The sequence below is a fragment of the Schistocerca americana genome, chromosome 9 (genome assembly GCF_021461395.2).
Source record: "Schistocerca americana isolate TAMUIC-IGC-003095 chromosome 9, iqSchAmer2.1, whole genome shotgun sequence".
In the NCBI taxonomy this organism is placed as follows: Eukaryota; Metazoa; Arthropoda; class Insecta; order Orthoptera; family Acrididae; genus Schistocerca; species Schistocerca americana.
The window spans coordinates 66,168,805-66,184,518 of NC_060127.1; the positions used below are offsets into that span (position 1 = coordinate 66,168,805).

A 15,714-nucleotide genomic window follows, 5' to 3' on the forward strand; every position below is an offset into this window, starting at 1 on the left:
ACCAGTTATGCTGCTATGAATATTATTTTTATTTGAACTCGAGGCCTAGATCTGCTATATAGCCACCATCAGGTTGTCTGTAATAGAACATTTTATAAATTTTGGTACATTTGTTGTATTACATTTCAGTTACTTATGAGTAACATGATTTTACATATGTTTTCAAGTTCTGGCTTCCATGCAGTATCATTTTTTTCTGTTGCTGTCTATTACTTATTATGTTAATGTAGCATTAATAATCAGTGACAAATAGACTGCAACAGAAACAGTGATTCTGCATGGAAGTAAGGACTTGAAAATGTTTGTAAAATCATGTTATTCCTAAATAACTCACACGTAGTATAATAAATGTACCAAAATTTATAAAATGTTTTATTACTGATAACCTGATGGTGGCTGTATAGCTGCAATAGTCCTATAGTTAAATTACAAATAATGCTCATTGCAGTGTCACTGCTTATAAAAATTTATTACGTCCTTGAAAGACATTTATTACTCAGCAGGCCCCAAGGATTACAAACTGCTAAATAAGTGTGTATTTGTGCTGATATCTACATTAAGGTCCAAAAAATATACAAAAGAGCCTCCCCATTGTGTTGTGAATTGAATTTTTGTATGTTGGGAGTTTAAACATTGTAGTCATATGTTCACCAAATTTGTGGAACAGCAGCCCTCTTCTGTCTTTCCACCTTTAGGCCATGCACATACATCTAACTTTTAGTCAAACCAGCATTTAGTTGTGCATTAAAAGGTAATATGATATAAAGGAGGTACCCATACATTTGACATTGTCATAAAACTGCTGCTGTGTTTCAGGTGCAAGAAAATTTGTATGTAGAAAGGTAAATATCAAGCTATCAGTCGGAGATATACAGTGGCCATTTAGATGGGACTGAGAAAGCAGCATTTTCCATCAAAGTAGCAGATTTCCTTCTAATTTACTAGATTGTATATAGGTGATATATTATCCTTCATGTAGGATCTAGGGAACACAGTATATAATAACAAGTCTTACAGTCCAGACTGTGTGCCAATTAGGTTCCTTTCAGCATATGCTGATGCAATAGTCGCATACTTAACAATCACATACAACCACTTGCGTGACGGAAGATCTATACCCCAAGACTGGAAAGTTGCACGGATCACATCAGTATTCAAGAAGGGCAATAGGAGTGATCCACTAAAGTACAGGCCCATATCATTAATGTCGAATGTCGATAAGCTGCAGGATTGTGGAACATATACTGTATTCGAACATAATGAGTTACCTTGAAGAGAACAGTTTATTGACACATTGTCAACATCGATTTAGAAAACGTTGCTCTGGTTAAACACAACTAGCTCTTTACTCACACAAAGTGTTGAGTGCTTTTGACAAAGGATTTCAAATAGATTCCATATTTCTAGATATCAAGAAAGCTTTTGACACCATACCTCACAATCGGCTTGTAATCAAATTGTGTGCTTGTTCAATATCATCTGAGTTATGCAATTGGAGTCAAGATATCCTGTTAGAGAGCTCACAGTTTGTAGTAACTGATGGAAAGTCATAGAGTAAAACTCCCCATGGTAGTGTCATAGGCCCTCTTGTTCCTTACCTATGTAAACAATTTAGGAGACAACCTGAGCAGCTGTCTTAGGTTGTTTGCAGATAATACTGTCATCTATCGTCTAGTAAAGTCATGATAAGATCAAAACCAATTGCAAAATGATTTACATAAGATATTTGTATGGTGCAAAATTTGGCAATTGACACTAATTAGTGAAAAATGTAATGTTATTCAAATGAATGCTAAAAGGAAATCCATTAAACTTTTGTTACACGATAAATCAATAAATCCAAAGACCATAAATTCAACTATGAACTACAACTAAAAACAAATTAAATTGGAAAGAACACACAGATAATGTTGTGAGGAAGGTGAACCAAAGACTGTGTTTTATTGGCAAAACACTTAGGAGATACAATAGAACTACTAAAGAGACTGCATACGCTGCGCTTGTCGGTCCTCTTTTGGAGCAGTGCTGCACTGTGTAGGATCCTTACCAGATAGGATTTATGGAATACATCAAAAAAGTTCAAAGAAGTGTAGTACATTTTGTATTATCAAGAAACAGGTGAGAAGATCTTATGGACATGACACAGGGTTTGGGGTGAACACCATTAAAACAGACATTTCTCATTGTGGCGGTATCTTCTCATGAAATTTCAGTCAACAACCTTCTCAGTATGTGTGAATATTTTGCTGACGCTGACCTACATAGGGAGAAATGACCATCATAATTAAATAAAGGAAATCAGAGTTCGCACAGAACAATATAAGTGTCCGAGAGTGGAATAACGAAATTATTGTGAAGGTGGATTGATCAACCTTGTGACAGGCAGTTAAGTGTGATTTGCAGAGTAACCATGTAGGTGTGAGGTAGCCTCAGTGAGTGTGGTTGAGTGGTCTGGTTTACACCCAGAGTAGTAGTGGAAGTGGTGGTATCTAAAATAACATTTATTTCTCAGCGTTTCAATGTGTTGGGTGGTGACCCGGCATAATCACATGCTGTGGAGAAGTGCTGATGCTTCGGCAGCACATTGTGATGTCACTACTGCAGCTGCTTGCCATGCTGGCGGCAGCATGGGGACAGGTAGGCATCACCTGCCTGGACATTCTGCAGTATGTTGTGGCTGCCACATCAGCACTCCTGTAGACGGCCTGTCTCATGCTCAGGTGAAGTGGCTGACTGCGGTCCTGGATGTTGATTGCTGTGAAGACTAAGCCTGTGCCATCCACTGTGAATCGACCAAGACTGCAGCAGATGTTCATGAATCGGCCTGGGGTCTACGCGAACATGCCACAACTGGTCAGTGTGGAGATGAAAACTTGCAGAATGTCCACAACATCCCTCAGTGGAGGAGGGCTGGCTGCGCACCCAATTTTTCCTCAGCCACGATGCCTAGTAGACGGCACAGGCGGACCACGGCTGTGGTTTGCATCACGTCAAGCGGAACTCAGTGTCGAGGTCAGCAAATGGGTAGAAGTCATTGCTCAGCTTGTTGTGGTTTGACTGAAACTCAATAGACTGGAATTTTCTTTGGTTGATTGTCACAGCAGAATAGCAGTATGACTGGATGTGTGTTTGAGCTCCGAAAGCCACATTATTTAAACAATCGAACATGCATCTATGATACTGTGGCTCTGGGTTTACAATTGCATTTGTCTTCATTTATCAGTCTTGTCTGTGGTCCTAGCCTCACTGCGATAATTTGGTAATTATTCTGGATCACCAAGCTCCGCTCTTTCTGCACCAATTGATTACTGCTGTGGTGCTCTGGTGCTGAAGTTACTAAGTATTACTTCACACTGCCTCATTACGTAGCACTGCAGCATTTGTATTTCTGCTTCACTTGCCCGGAGGTTGTGTGGCAATGCTAGTCTGGTACCTTTATGTCTGTTACGTTAGCAGTACATCTTGTCAACATGGTCCACGGCGATGGATATTTTGTACCATTTCAGCCTTTACTTGTTTTGCTCCACTCACAAATGGAATGGAGGAGGAACGATTGTCTATATGCTTCTGTACAGCCCCAGGTAGGTAAAATGCATAAGTTGGTCTTTAAATATGTCTGCTTGTGTCTGTATATGTGTGGATGGATATGTGTGTGTGTGTGTGCGCGAGTGTATACCCGTCCTTTTTTCCCCCTGAGATAAGTCTTTCCGCTCCCGGGATTGGAATGACTCCTTACCCTCTCCCTTAAAACCCACTTCCTTTTGTCCTTCCCTCTTTCCTGATGAGGCAACAGTTTGTTGCGAAAGCTTGAATTTTGTGTGTATGTATGCGTCTGTTTGTGTTTCTATCGACCTGCCAGCGCTTTCATATGGTAAGTCACATCATCTTTGTTTTTAAATATATTTTTCCCGTGTGGAATGTTTCCCTCTATTATATTAAGTCTATATATGTGCGCATGACAGTTGTTGTAAGGAAGGCTGACCCCCTGCTATTTTTTTAATTTTTATTTTCATTAATTGAATTTGTCTTTTGTGCATCTAGACAGCAGATGGCTCAATCTGGATATGGAACATGTTGAGATTAGCAAAAATGTCTCCAAGTATTATGACTAGAGGAAAACTGCTTTATTTAACGAGTGCTCACTCCACAATAATGTCTGTCTCAAAATGATTAAAGGAGTTGTCATTTTTCGTTCAGTTTCATGAGCAACTGTCATGTATAATGTAAGTAAATTTTCTCTAGATTCCAGTAGCTCACAAACTGAAATAATAAGAAGTCTATCTTCTTGTTTCTCAGGAAAGGGGACACCAGCCCCCAAAACTGCAGTTGCTCAGTCATGTCTCATTCATTTGCTGTTGCTCATTTGTTCTTCGTTAACACAAACACTGGTGCAGTAGTCCACTGCCATGCTAGATAATAGCGTGCTCTGACCTCTAGTAGCTTAGCTTGGAGCTGGACTTGCAGAGTCCACCCTGCTCGATTTGTTCACATCACAACAATACAATATTGACAGGTGTCTAAGATGAGGCCATTAGCTGCTAGCTGCCTACATACTGTCACTAAGCTAGTAAGCACTACTGTTTGTGCCACCCCTTGCAAAAAATCTCTAGAACTCTCGTGGGAAGTTGAGTTCCTATTATCTCTCTGTGTTGTTTTCCACTGAACGCATTTGAAACACAAATTATTTTCTTTGCTTCCCAAGCAAGAACAGTAGTTATGTTTTCTGCTGACATTTTAATGTGCTACTGGCTAAGTGCACGTTTGTATCTTTTTAACACTTTTTTCTTCTCAATAAATTTTTGTTTCAATATTTTTTCTTTTGGAACATGGATATTTCCACTGATACTCTACCATTGTGAATTAATGGCTCCCATAATGGAAAGACTGCCTCAACTTTCCTTTGTGTTGGAGAATATACAGGGTGTTTCAAAAATGACTGGTATATTTGAAACGGCAATAAAAACTAAACGAGCAGCGATAGAAATACACCGTTTGTTGCAATATGCTTGGGACAACAGTACATTTTCAGGCAGACAAACTTTCGAAATTACAGTAGTTACAATTTTCAACAACAGATGGCGCTGCGGTCTGGGAAACTCTATAGTACGATATTTTCCACATATCCACCATGCGTAGCAATAATATGGCGTAGTCTCTGAATGAAATTACCCGAAACCTTTGACAACGTGTCTGGCGGAATGGCTTCACTTGCAGATGAGATGTACTGCTTCACCTGTTCAATTGTTTCTGGATTCTGGCGGTACACCTGGTCTTTCAAGTGTCCCCACAGAGAGAAGTCACAGGGGTTCATATCTGGCGAATAGGGAGGCCAATCCACGCCGCCTCCTGTATATTTCGGATAGCCCAAAGCAATCACACGATCATCGAAATATTCATTCAGGAAATTAAAGACGTCGGCTGTGCGATGTGGCCGGGCACCATCTTGCATAAACCACGAGGTGTTCGCAGTGTCGTCTAAGGCAGTGTGTACCGTCACAAATTCACGAAGAATGTCCAGATAGCGTGATGCAGTAATCGTTTCGGATCTGAAAAATGGGCCAATGATTCCTTTGGAAGAAATGGCGGCCCAGACCAGTACTTTTTGAAGATGCAGGGACGATGGGACTGCAACACGGGGCTTTTCGGTTCCCCATATGCGCCAGTTCTGTTTATTGACGAAGCCGTCCAGGTAAAAATAAGCTTCGTCAGTAAACCAAATGCTGCCCACATGCATATCGCCGTCATCAATCCCGTGCACTATATCGTTAGCGAATGTCTCTCGTGCAGCAATGGTAGCGGCGCTGAGGGGTTGCCGCGTTTGAATAGAGGTGTAAACTCTGGCGCATGAGACGATCCGTGGACGTTGGCGTCATTTGGACCGCAGCTGCAACACGGCGAACAGAAACCCGAGGCCGCTGTTGGATCACCTGCTGCACTAGCTGCGCGTTGCCCTCTGTGGTTGCCGTACGCGGTCGCCCTACCTTTCCAGCACGTTCATCCGTCACGTTCCCAGTCCGTTGAAATTTTTCAAACAGATCCTTTATTGTTATCGCTTTTCGGTCCTTTGGTTACATTAAACCTCCGTTGAAAACTTCGTCTTGTTGCAACAACACTGTGTTCTAGGCGGTGGAATTCCAACACCAGAAAAATCCTCTGTTCTAAGGAATAAACCATGTTGTCTACAGCACACTTGCACGTTGTGAACAGCACACGCTTACAGCAGAAAGACGACGTACAGAATGGCGCACCCACAGACTGCGTTGTCTTCTATATCTTTCACATCACTTGCAGCGCCATCTGTTGTTGAAAATTGTAACTACTGTAATTTCGAAAGTTTGTCTGCCTGAAAATGTACTGTTGTCCCAAGCATATTGCAACAAACGGTGTATTTCTATCGCTGCTCGTTTAGTTTTTATTGCCGTTTCAAATATACCGGTCATTTTTGAAACACCCTGTATGTGGAATGTTTTCTTATATGTAGATGGAAACATTCCACATGGGAAAAATATATCTAAAAACAAAGATGATGTAACTTACGAACCGAAAGTGTTGGCATGTTGATAGACACACAAACAAACACACAAAATTGAAGCTTTCGCAACCCACGGTTGCTTCGTCAGGAAAGAGGGAAGGAGAGGGAAAGACGAAAAGATGTGGGTTTTAGGGGAGAGGGTAAGGAGTCATTCCAATCCCGAGAGCAGAAAGACGGGGGAAAAAAAGACAGGTGTACACTCTCGCGCGCGTGCAAGTCAAAATGCCCAGGAATGCTGTCTGATGGAATCATCTTGCTGCATGATAACGCCCGCACTAACACCGCCGAGCAGACAAAGGCTACGCTTCAGCAATTTGGTTACAAAACATTGCAACGTCCTCCGTACAGCCCCAATCTTTCACCATGCGGTTGTACTTCCGCCTCGACTCACATCTCTGCCCAAAACTGCAACTGTTGTTGCGAAAGCTTGAAATTTTGTGTGTGTGTGTGTGTGGGTTTTTTTTATTTTTTTATTGTGTCTATCTACCAGCGCTTTTCCCGTTTGGTAAGTCATGGAATCTTTGTTTTTAATATATTTTTCCCATGTGGAATGTTTCTTTCTATTTAATTCATATATACATGCCAGAGTCAGTTTATGTATTTCTTTTACATTCTAACTAAGTTGTATAAGAGGTGTATTTAGCTCAGGCTCTTGTTTTCAAGAATTTTTATATATTCTGTACAGTCTGAGCATCTTTTCTCTAATATGAAGCAACACATCTGTGTATCATTTGAGCTATTTCTTTATCTGTTTATGCTCAGGGCTAATTTTGATTAATGGCGAAAAAAAGAGTATTACAATTCAGTGAGATGTCACTCTGATAGCTTCTAGCAGCTCCATTGCTATAATTTATCAGTGAGTTTGGTGGTTCAGGTTTGTCCCTGTGAGTAAATTGCACCTTGATCTGGGCAAAGACTCAAAAACAGCGTTGTAAGCAAAAATCAAGGTGTCTTAATAAATAACAGCTTACACGAAAAAAATGTCACCTTCAACATAAATAGGTCTGATGCACACTGTGCAGGTGCTCATAAGTTGTTTTCTTCACTAATTGTAAACAGAGATAAGAAATAAGGTCACATTACAGCACACAATGCATTCTGTTAGACCTTGAGACAGGTTTGAATAAGCATGACATATATGCAGATGTACATTTATTTATTTATAAGAGTGTAATGCATTTAAAATTTACATTTTTTAAGCAACTGCAAAAAGCAAATTCTTCTTATGTGCAATTACAGAAATCCTTTGTACAGTCCATTTGTAGTAATTGTGTACTAACCACTCTCTGCCAACCAAGGATTTGGTACTGTATTAACTAGCTTTACAGCTTCATTGTACAAATCAGTTTCTGAAACAAACCGAATGATGTACTTAAAAGAAAGCAATAGCTAGCAAAACCATTAAAATTACTTATGACAGCTGAAATAATGACAATAACTTGCCAGAAGCCACAAAAAAAAAAAAAATTATGCAAATATAAAGTTCGTTTTAAGAGGAATCTAAAATGTTTATTGATGGTCAAGTTTTGGTACTCCACTGATGAATGTTTTAGTAGACTACATGTGCATACTGTCAATAAAAACATAAAAGTTACATAACATCTGACATCTCCAGTGCATTAATGTAAGCACTTTAAAGTGTTGCAAACTGATTATCTGTTTGAGTGTGACGTACAAGAGCCTAACAATTGTCTTTACATCTCAGTGTATTGTACATTTACAGGTAAAGTGTAATGGCAAAGTTATTACATCCCAAATGAAAATATGTTTTACGATTTTATGACTTAAATGTACAACCATGGAGAGTATCACACTTAGGATAAAAAAAAAAGGTTACATTCGTAAAATGAAGAACAAACCCTTCAGTCACAAGTTGCGTTCATTTACTGCACTATGCATTTAGAGCTGTGGAGGCTCATCTTTAGGTACTTTTTAGTGATTTACATCAGGTTTTTTAGTTGTTTGCCTGTTGATATTACATTTTTGTGTTACAACATGGTATATTGTAGATATAAGTTCAACAGCGTTAATAATATGATACCAACTTACAGTTTAACACTGTATGATGTCTGCTTCTGTTGCGCAGTTGGTATACACAATACACATCTTTAATTTAGCCGTACATATTGGGATATATGTGCAGTAAATAAACGCAAGTTGTGACTGAAGGCGGTTTGTTCTTCATTTTACGAAAGTAAAACAGTCGCAGACGAAACACTGAAAAACAATGGATAAAATTAAACTATTATATGTTCTTGTTTTATGATACCTATGTGTTTAGTGGGTTTATTTTACTGTCTGTCAGACATATCACTGTGTAAGTGATCAAATATTTTCGTTGCAGCATTGTCAGTCCGTACCTAAATGACGACTAAAGAAAAACGGTGATGTCCTGGAAAGTCTCTCTTCTATTAGCTGATTTCAGATTTCGGAGTCTCCTTCAAACAATGCTCAAGCTACTTCTAAAACAAAACCGCAATTAATGAGCATGTTACTGCGATAAATTTCGACTGTGTTCCAGTCACACTTTTCAAACTACTACTTCGCAAGCGCATACACACTCCATCTCCATGGGTACGATAGGTTGCTGGCAAATAAATTTTTTAAATATTATTTGTGTTAATGGCATCTTTAAATGATTTGAAAAACGTACCAAAGTTTTCTGTCATATCTGGAGGGAATGTTAGATACGAATTGCAAAAAACAGCAGCGGGGCTCTGGCAAATTCCTCTAACTTCTACAAATCCAGACAGCTCTTCACTTAGGGGCATTCCCATACTTATTGATACAACTCTTCCATCAGTCGTTTCCAGCTCCCATTTACTGCCATTTGGGTGTACCTGTATGATAAACACAAGTATATTAAGATATCAGCACTTGCTCGACACTGAATCAAGAGAAGATTCAGCTGCACATTCTTATCGTTTACAACTTCGGTATCAGTACCTTCCTAACTTTTCCTAATACAACCACAGATTTGCCAATATATTTATCGAGCAGTTCACCGCTCACACGATTGTAAAACACGTTCTCTATAGACTGCGTTTCCGACATCTCACGTTCCGACAATTCTCCAGTCCAAACAAAAATACAAACTGAAATGTTCTTTTTCTTTCAAATGATGCCACACATTTGGCGCTTGAAATGTCAAAGAGCTTCATAAATGAAGACGTGTCGGAGCGGGTAAATTTATTCACATTTGAGAGTGTATGCAGATTAAATTCCCATCAGAGAATCATAATTCACATCGGCCATTTTCATATTGATTTTAATGATTTGTCTTCAGTTTTTTTTGATGCATAATTTATTTTCATTGGTTTGTAAAGTTTTTTACGAATCAAGCAGATAGCAACCAAAGATTCACTGACGTCAGTCATTTATGCAGGAAATTGTTGTATGTAATATTGTAGTATGTTGTAGTATGTAAATCTTGGAAGATTAAAAAGGTTGTCTTTCAAAAATATAATTATCAAATTCAGTACAGCGATTTGTTAAGGTAAATATCTAAATATATTTCCTGCCGGAAGTACGTCCAATTCTTTGATAGTGTGTATTGAAGGGAAAATGGCGGATAGCGTTACATGGACCGTGAATATGTGTTTAATGTTTCAAAAAAAATAGCTACTTGTATCAATAAGTAAGTGTATACATATTGCTTTCAGTCAGTCTCAGCCACTATTCCGTTCATCGAACGTAAGTACTGTAAATTGTTTGTTTGTTCTGAGGTTTGTTGGCAGCGGCGTAAATAAGCTTTTCGAGCGGCTAACGGAGGTAACAAATGGCCGTAGAATCTCTTTCTCAGTTTGTTTAAAATTGAAGTAATAATTGTTAGTGGCATATAACCCTTATTAAATGCTGTTGATGGGGTAAATATGTCAACGGAAGACTAAACTGAGTAATCGCACCGCTTCTTTGCTGGGTTTGAAAAATTTATTAGCCGATAACCTATCGTATCCATGGAGATGGTGTGTGTGTATGTGTAGTAGTTTGAAAACGAGTTTCTGTGACTGGAACACAGTCAAAGTTCTTCGCAGTAAGATGTTCAGAAGTTGAATTTTTGAATTATCAATCTTATTAGTGGTAGCTTGAGCATTGTTTGAAGACAATCCCGAAATCTGATATCCCCTAATAAGTGACTTTCCAGGACAGTACAGTTTTTGTTTCATGTATTTACGGTCTAACTTCGATATTAAAACTAATGGGCAGGCCTTTTATCATTATTCAAGTGTGATATTAGTGTATGCTGAAACCAGATCTGACAATTCAATCATGTTTAATGGGTTTACATTAACAGTTGGTTAGTGTTAAGAATATGAGGGCCAAAATATACCTATGCTGACAGCTGGAAATTTGTGGTGTTCTTTTGGCAGTATGTGAAAGCCTCAAATATCCACTTGAAATTGCAATATTCGTATGTGATGGTCACCAGCATAGAATATATGGTTGTATACATATTTTGAAGACCAGTTTAAGACTAGTGTCTGTGCAGTGTTCGGTTGTCGTCGTGTGTTTATATTAACAAACGAGTTGACTAGTTACTTGGAAGGCACCTCTCATAAACAGTTTTTGCTTTAGACCACTTTTGAAAATCGATTGTGAAAAGAGCTCAGTGTGTTTTTAGTTAATGTAATCTGTATAGCTATTAAGTCATCAGCATTTAGTGACTCAGTAGTATGCAATGACTTAAATGTATAACTTATCTCTTTAAGCTAAATGGATCTTATGTTAAAATTTTTTGTTGACATTGAACAAATTTACTAATGTGGTCAGTTATACTACAGTAATTATGCAGTTTTGCTGTTTGTTTGTAATTTTGATTATTCTGGCATGATTCACAGCGATATTCTGCTGCATTTCTGTTCTGAGAGTATACACCAAAATTTCCATGATATATCATTTTACATTGCTATGCTTTGTCTTAAGTTACACTCTAAAAACTTAGCATATATTTCTTAGATGTATAGACTGTCAGAGGGAGATTCTAAGTAGCTGCTGCAGTTTTAATGGATGCTTATGCACTGTTTTAATGATCAGATTATTTACAGCTCATCAGTTATTTAAAGTGTGTTTGGGGTGGTGGTGATTATGACATGATCGATATCCTGTAAACTTTTTCTACCATGTGTTGCATAACTACTTTTGTTTTGCCAATTTCAGTATATAAGATGCTGTTATTAATGTTTAGATTTTTATTTATGGTAAATTGATTATTGCCACAGGCATAATTAACTATCGGTATTCAGTTGTTTATATTTAAGGGAAAGGAAAGAATGCTCATAACTGAAAGTAGCAAGTGTATTTTAGAAGGGCTCCATTTTTGGCTGTTTCGGCCTTCAGCATCATTGTAGTGGAACACAGTATAAATTTCTGGTTTAAACACTTTGGTATTTAAGATTTTCTGTCACTATGTTACTACATAGCTCATCTCCATTTGGTCAACTGAACCTGACAGTACCAGGTATTGGCTTTGTCTCATAACATAACAATGTGGCATTGGCTTCACAAATGCACAGTCCGAAATAAACTGAACAAAAACAACAATTCCTTTCCATCTGTATAAGTTTTTGGAATTTAGCATTTGGTGACAGATTGCTCTGTTGTATAGCCCAAGGCTGAGGTCTGAAAGGTGACTGACTGGTCGAGAGTCAGCTAAGCCTACAAATGTGAAAACAAAATTGTTGGAGTAGTGATATAATGATCTGTATTGTAGCCAATGGTCTAGGTTAGCCTGACAGATAACAGTTAAGATGACTTACTGAAGTGGCACCAAGTGCTTCAGTTAATGTTCTCTGCTTATGTAAAGTTTTTGTCATTTTTTAAAAAATTAACACCAAACAATTGCACTTATTCTGTGTTTATTCTACATGTGAAATTTGGGTTGCTATCAGATACTGAAAATGTGGGGCAGTTTGATGTGACGACCCCCTTCTTCCCCCCCCCCCCCCCCCCCCCCCCACGCCCTCCAAAACACACACACACACACACACACACACACACACACACACACACACACACACACACTGGAAATGAGCCATGTGATGATGTGTGGTGTGTTTGCCATTTTCATATTGCGTTAGTATGTAATTTTTGCGTAAAAATGAAAGTGGCTGAAGACCAAAATTACAATATTGGATTTGAAAAATAAATAATTTTTAAGTCGGAGGTTGTGTTAATGCCTTTTAAACACCGAACTCCCAGCAAGCCGGAGTAACTGCAAGACAGCAACTCGTGTTAATGAATACAACAGAGAAACAGCCAAAATTGCAAGTTTCACTTTTATTTACTTGATGACTAAGTGTTGGGTTAGGATCCATTTTTAAATCGTGCAGATAGTCAAAATGATATTTCCCAACATATAAAAATCTTGTCAAGGTATGCTTTGTAACTGTTCATTTGCTCTTTATTATACACATGTTTGTTATCTTGACATGGATATCATATTTTGGGAAATACCATTTTGAGTATCTGGATGATTTGGGAAAGGATCCTGACTCGAAACCAATCATCCAGTAAATAAAAGGAAAATTTGCAGCATCGGCTGTTTTTCTTTTTTTATTGCTCTTTTAAAAAGTTTCATTTGGCTGTGAACTCCATCCAAGAAAACACAAATGAACTGTTTACTGCTATTAGAACGCATTTTCAGAGTTAGAATTTTAGGGCTTTGTTGTTTGTTTGTTTGTTCTGAAATATAGGACATACGAAAAACTTAGTCTCAACAATATACTGTATAATTCTTACAGGTGCGATGTTGATTATTTACATTCTTTGTTTGATCATATTGCCCCATATTTAGCTTTAAACTGCATTTTACCATTAGTACCCCTCGAGGAAAATACTTAACAAGATAAAATGTGTAAATATGTTTGTATTGTAGGTATTTCTTTGGGTAAACATGTTTAGCTGTGTTGGTAAGTGATTTTTGTTGAGTATGTGTCTGCTTCTATGGTATTATCCAGCCCTGATATTGGTGTTAAAGCTCATTCAAAAATTTATACTGCAGCATGAAGTTACACCTTACTCTAAATTCTTGCATATAGTGTACAAGATTGTTGAAAATGTTGACAGTTTATAGGAAGAGTTTAGAACATATTCATAATGTATAACACTGTTTAGGAAAAAAAATTGTGCGTTCCTAAGTCTTTATTCATTTATACTGTGTGTATTTTTGCTGCAGTTTGCTCTTGTGATAATTTCAGTACACTACTTTTTTCATATTACACATGTCAAAGTCTTTTATGATTTATTTTTAAAATGTGAAAATTGAAACTGTTTCTGAAATGTGCACATGAAAGACATGGACATTATTGCAATTCCCTAATAACTGACAGGGTTAGTAGGTTTACAGGTTGACAGACTGCAAGAGTACAACCCTTCCATCACTACCGTGAGTAGTGATGCTTCTGTGTGTATCCAAACTTGCATGTTCACACTTACTTTATACCACTGATGTTAAGTGTTGGCTACTACACCTAACAAGTTACGAATCAGAAAATAGAAACTTGATAATCTTTAAAAAAAAAGTGTGACATAGGTAGGAAGCTAGTAACTGTTCTAGTAAATAAGCTTAGATCTGTGGTGAAACTGGCTATGTCACATAAGTCATACAACTGGTGAAGAATGACTTTGAGGATCATAAAGTATGCATGGTGCATTTTGGAATTATTTCTATGTTCAGAAATCTAGAATAAAAATATAACAGAGAAATTGGTATACAAAAATATATGATAACTTTTTAAATAGTAATAATTGAGCAACATTAAACAAAACAGCAAACATACTCTATTACAGTGTACCCAAATGCAAAAGAAACACAAAGACAAGTGTGTTACATGTTGTGCACATACATGTGACGACAAACTACCAAGCACATTCCCATAAAGCCTAGGCAGAAAGACAAAATTGGCACTAGGTTGCAGCAGTGTAAACATGTTGGCGCTGTGTCACACATATTACAACAATAAATTACGTAAAATGTCAAAATGGAAAGTGATAAATCATTGCATGTAGGGATGCAGTTGTAATGAGCTACTTTAATAACACAATAAAGGAAACACTAAGAAACATACATATAGATCACGTGAGAAAAGTACGTGGCACTGTGCATTCGGAGAGCTAGTGCATTGACCACTAACCATAAGAATGGTATAATTCATTGTCAAATGATATCAAGCGAACATTAACAATTTGCTGTGGTAATGCGGAATATAAAGGAGAACAAAACTCGCATTTTCAAATACATAAGGTGTATGGCCGCATGAATAGTAGGACATTAAAACAACAAAATGTTAATATTATAGGTTTAAAATATTCTGCTACAGATTTAAAATACCAAATTAAATGAAAAATAGCCAAACGAAGTAGTCTATGGCTGATGACTGGTAAAGGGGGGGGGGGGGGGGGGGGGTAGAGAAGATTGATATCTATGCCAGTGAGGGACAGTATTGAACATAAGGGGGGGGGGGAGGGGGAGAGCGATTGGTTGCTGGAAGTGAGAGGTTTAACAGAGTCGGGAATGATTGAAGTGAAAACAGAAAAGCAGGGACCATATTAAAATACCAGTATCTGTACATAACCATAATACTAGTCATACATCAATGTGTAATTAGTAACGTAAATCACAAAATAGAACAGTGCTGATATGTAATATGTACATGATAGTACTGTTAGTTTGTTGCATGTTCCCTAAGATATTTATCATTAAAAAAAATCATGTGGCATTGATGACTGGGAGGCCCTGTCTGGGGAAGTGCATCAGTGAGGATGAGGTGATTATGATAACACAACACCCAGTCCATGAGCGGAGAAAATCTGCAACCTGACTGGGAATTTAACCCAGGCCCACTGCACAATAGGCAAACATGTTGCCACTCAGCTACGCAGGGCACAATACATGGCTTGAAATGAACTTTAAAAAAAGGCGTGTGAAATATATCAAAGCTAACTAAAAAGGAACCAGTAAAGGTCACAATATTGTGCTAAAGAATTGAGTGCACTACGCAAAGGGAACAGCTATTTGGGTAGCAGCGTACTTGTGGAGTGCGTGTGAGGGTTTTGTAGACCAGGCTGTACATCGAGGTACTCTGATGAACGCTCTCCAGTTGATACCTAGCAATGGAAGTCGTACCATGTTCAGAGTAAAGACACTTCTGAGACTGTCGAAGTTTTATTGGTAAATTATCGAA

The 15,714-nt window shown here is 38.0% G+C and overlaps 2 protein-coding genes across 14 annotated transcripts in view; one reads left to right on the forward strand and one right to left on the reverse strand.

Annotated features, from left to right (window-relative positions):
* Positions 1 to 7,671: 7,671 nt before the first annotated feature.
* LOC124551150 (replication protein A 14 kDa subunit-like) lies at positions 7,672 to 9,684 on the reverse strand. Its single transcript, XM_047126114.1, has 3 exons — positions 9,479 to 9,684; positions 9,186 to 9,372; positions 7,672 to 7,881 (listed from the first exon to the last, which is right to left on the reverse strand). Exons 1-3 carry the CDS (start codon positions 9,584 to 9,586, stop codon positions 7,808 to 7,810), a joined length of 369 nt encoding a protein of 122 aa, XP_046982070.1. The 5' UTR covers positions 9,587 to 9,684; the 3' UTR covers positions 7,672 to 7,807.
* A 216-nt stretch (positions 9,685 to 9,900) lies between these two features.
* LOC124551171 (YLP motif-containing protein 1-like) overlaps positions 9,901 to 15,714 on the forward strand; it is a 383,298-nt gene continuing 377,484 nt past the window's right edge. For 9 of the 13 annotated variants that reach the window (XR_006967786.1, XR_006967785.1, XR_006967783.1 and 6 more), the window contains exon 1: positions 10,085 to 10,169. The gene's annotated coding sequence lies outside the window, so the exon portion shown is untranslated. Of the gene's footprint in view, positions 10,029 to 10,084; positions 10,226 to 15,714 lie in introns of those variants that run through there. The other 4 variants (XM_047126156.1, XM_047126154.1, XM_047126158.1 and 1 more) reach the window with 4 other exon arrangements.

Coding starts and splice junctions, on each gene's coding strand:
- LOC124551150 (XM_047126114.1), bottom strand. CDS start 9,586: ATGTCGGAAACGCAGTCTATAGAGAACGTGTTTTACAATCGTGTGAGC. Junction 9,373..9,478: donor TATTAGGAAAAGTTAGGAAG/GTACTGATACCG, acceptor TTTATCATACAG/GTACACCCAAATGGCAGTAA. Junction 7,882..9,185: donor AGATATGACAGAAAACTTTG/GTACGTTTTTCA, acceptor GGTTTGTTTCAG/AAACTGATTTGTACAATGAA.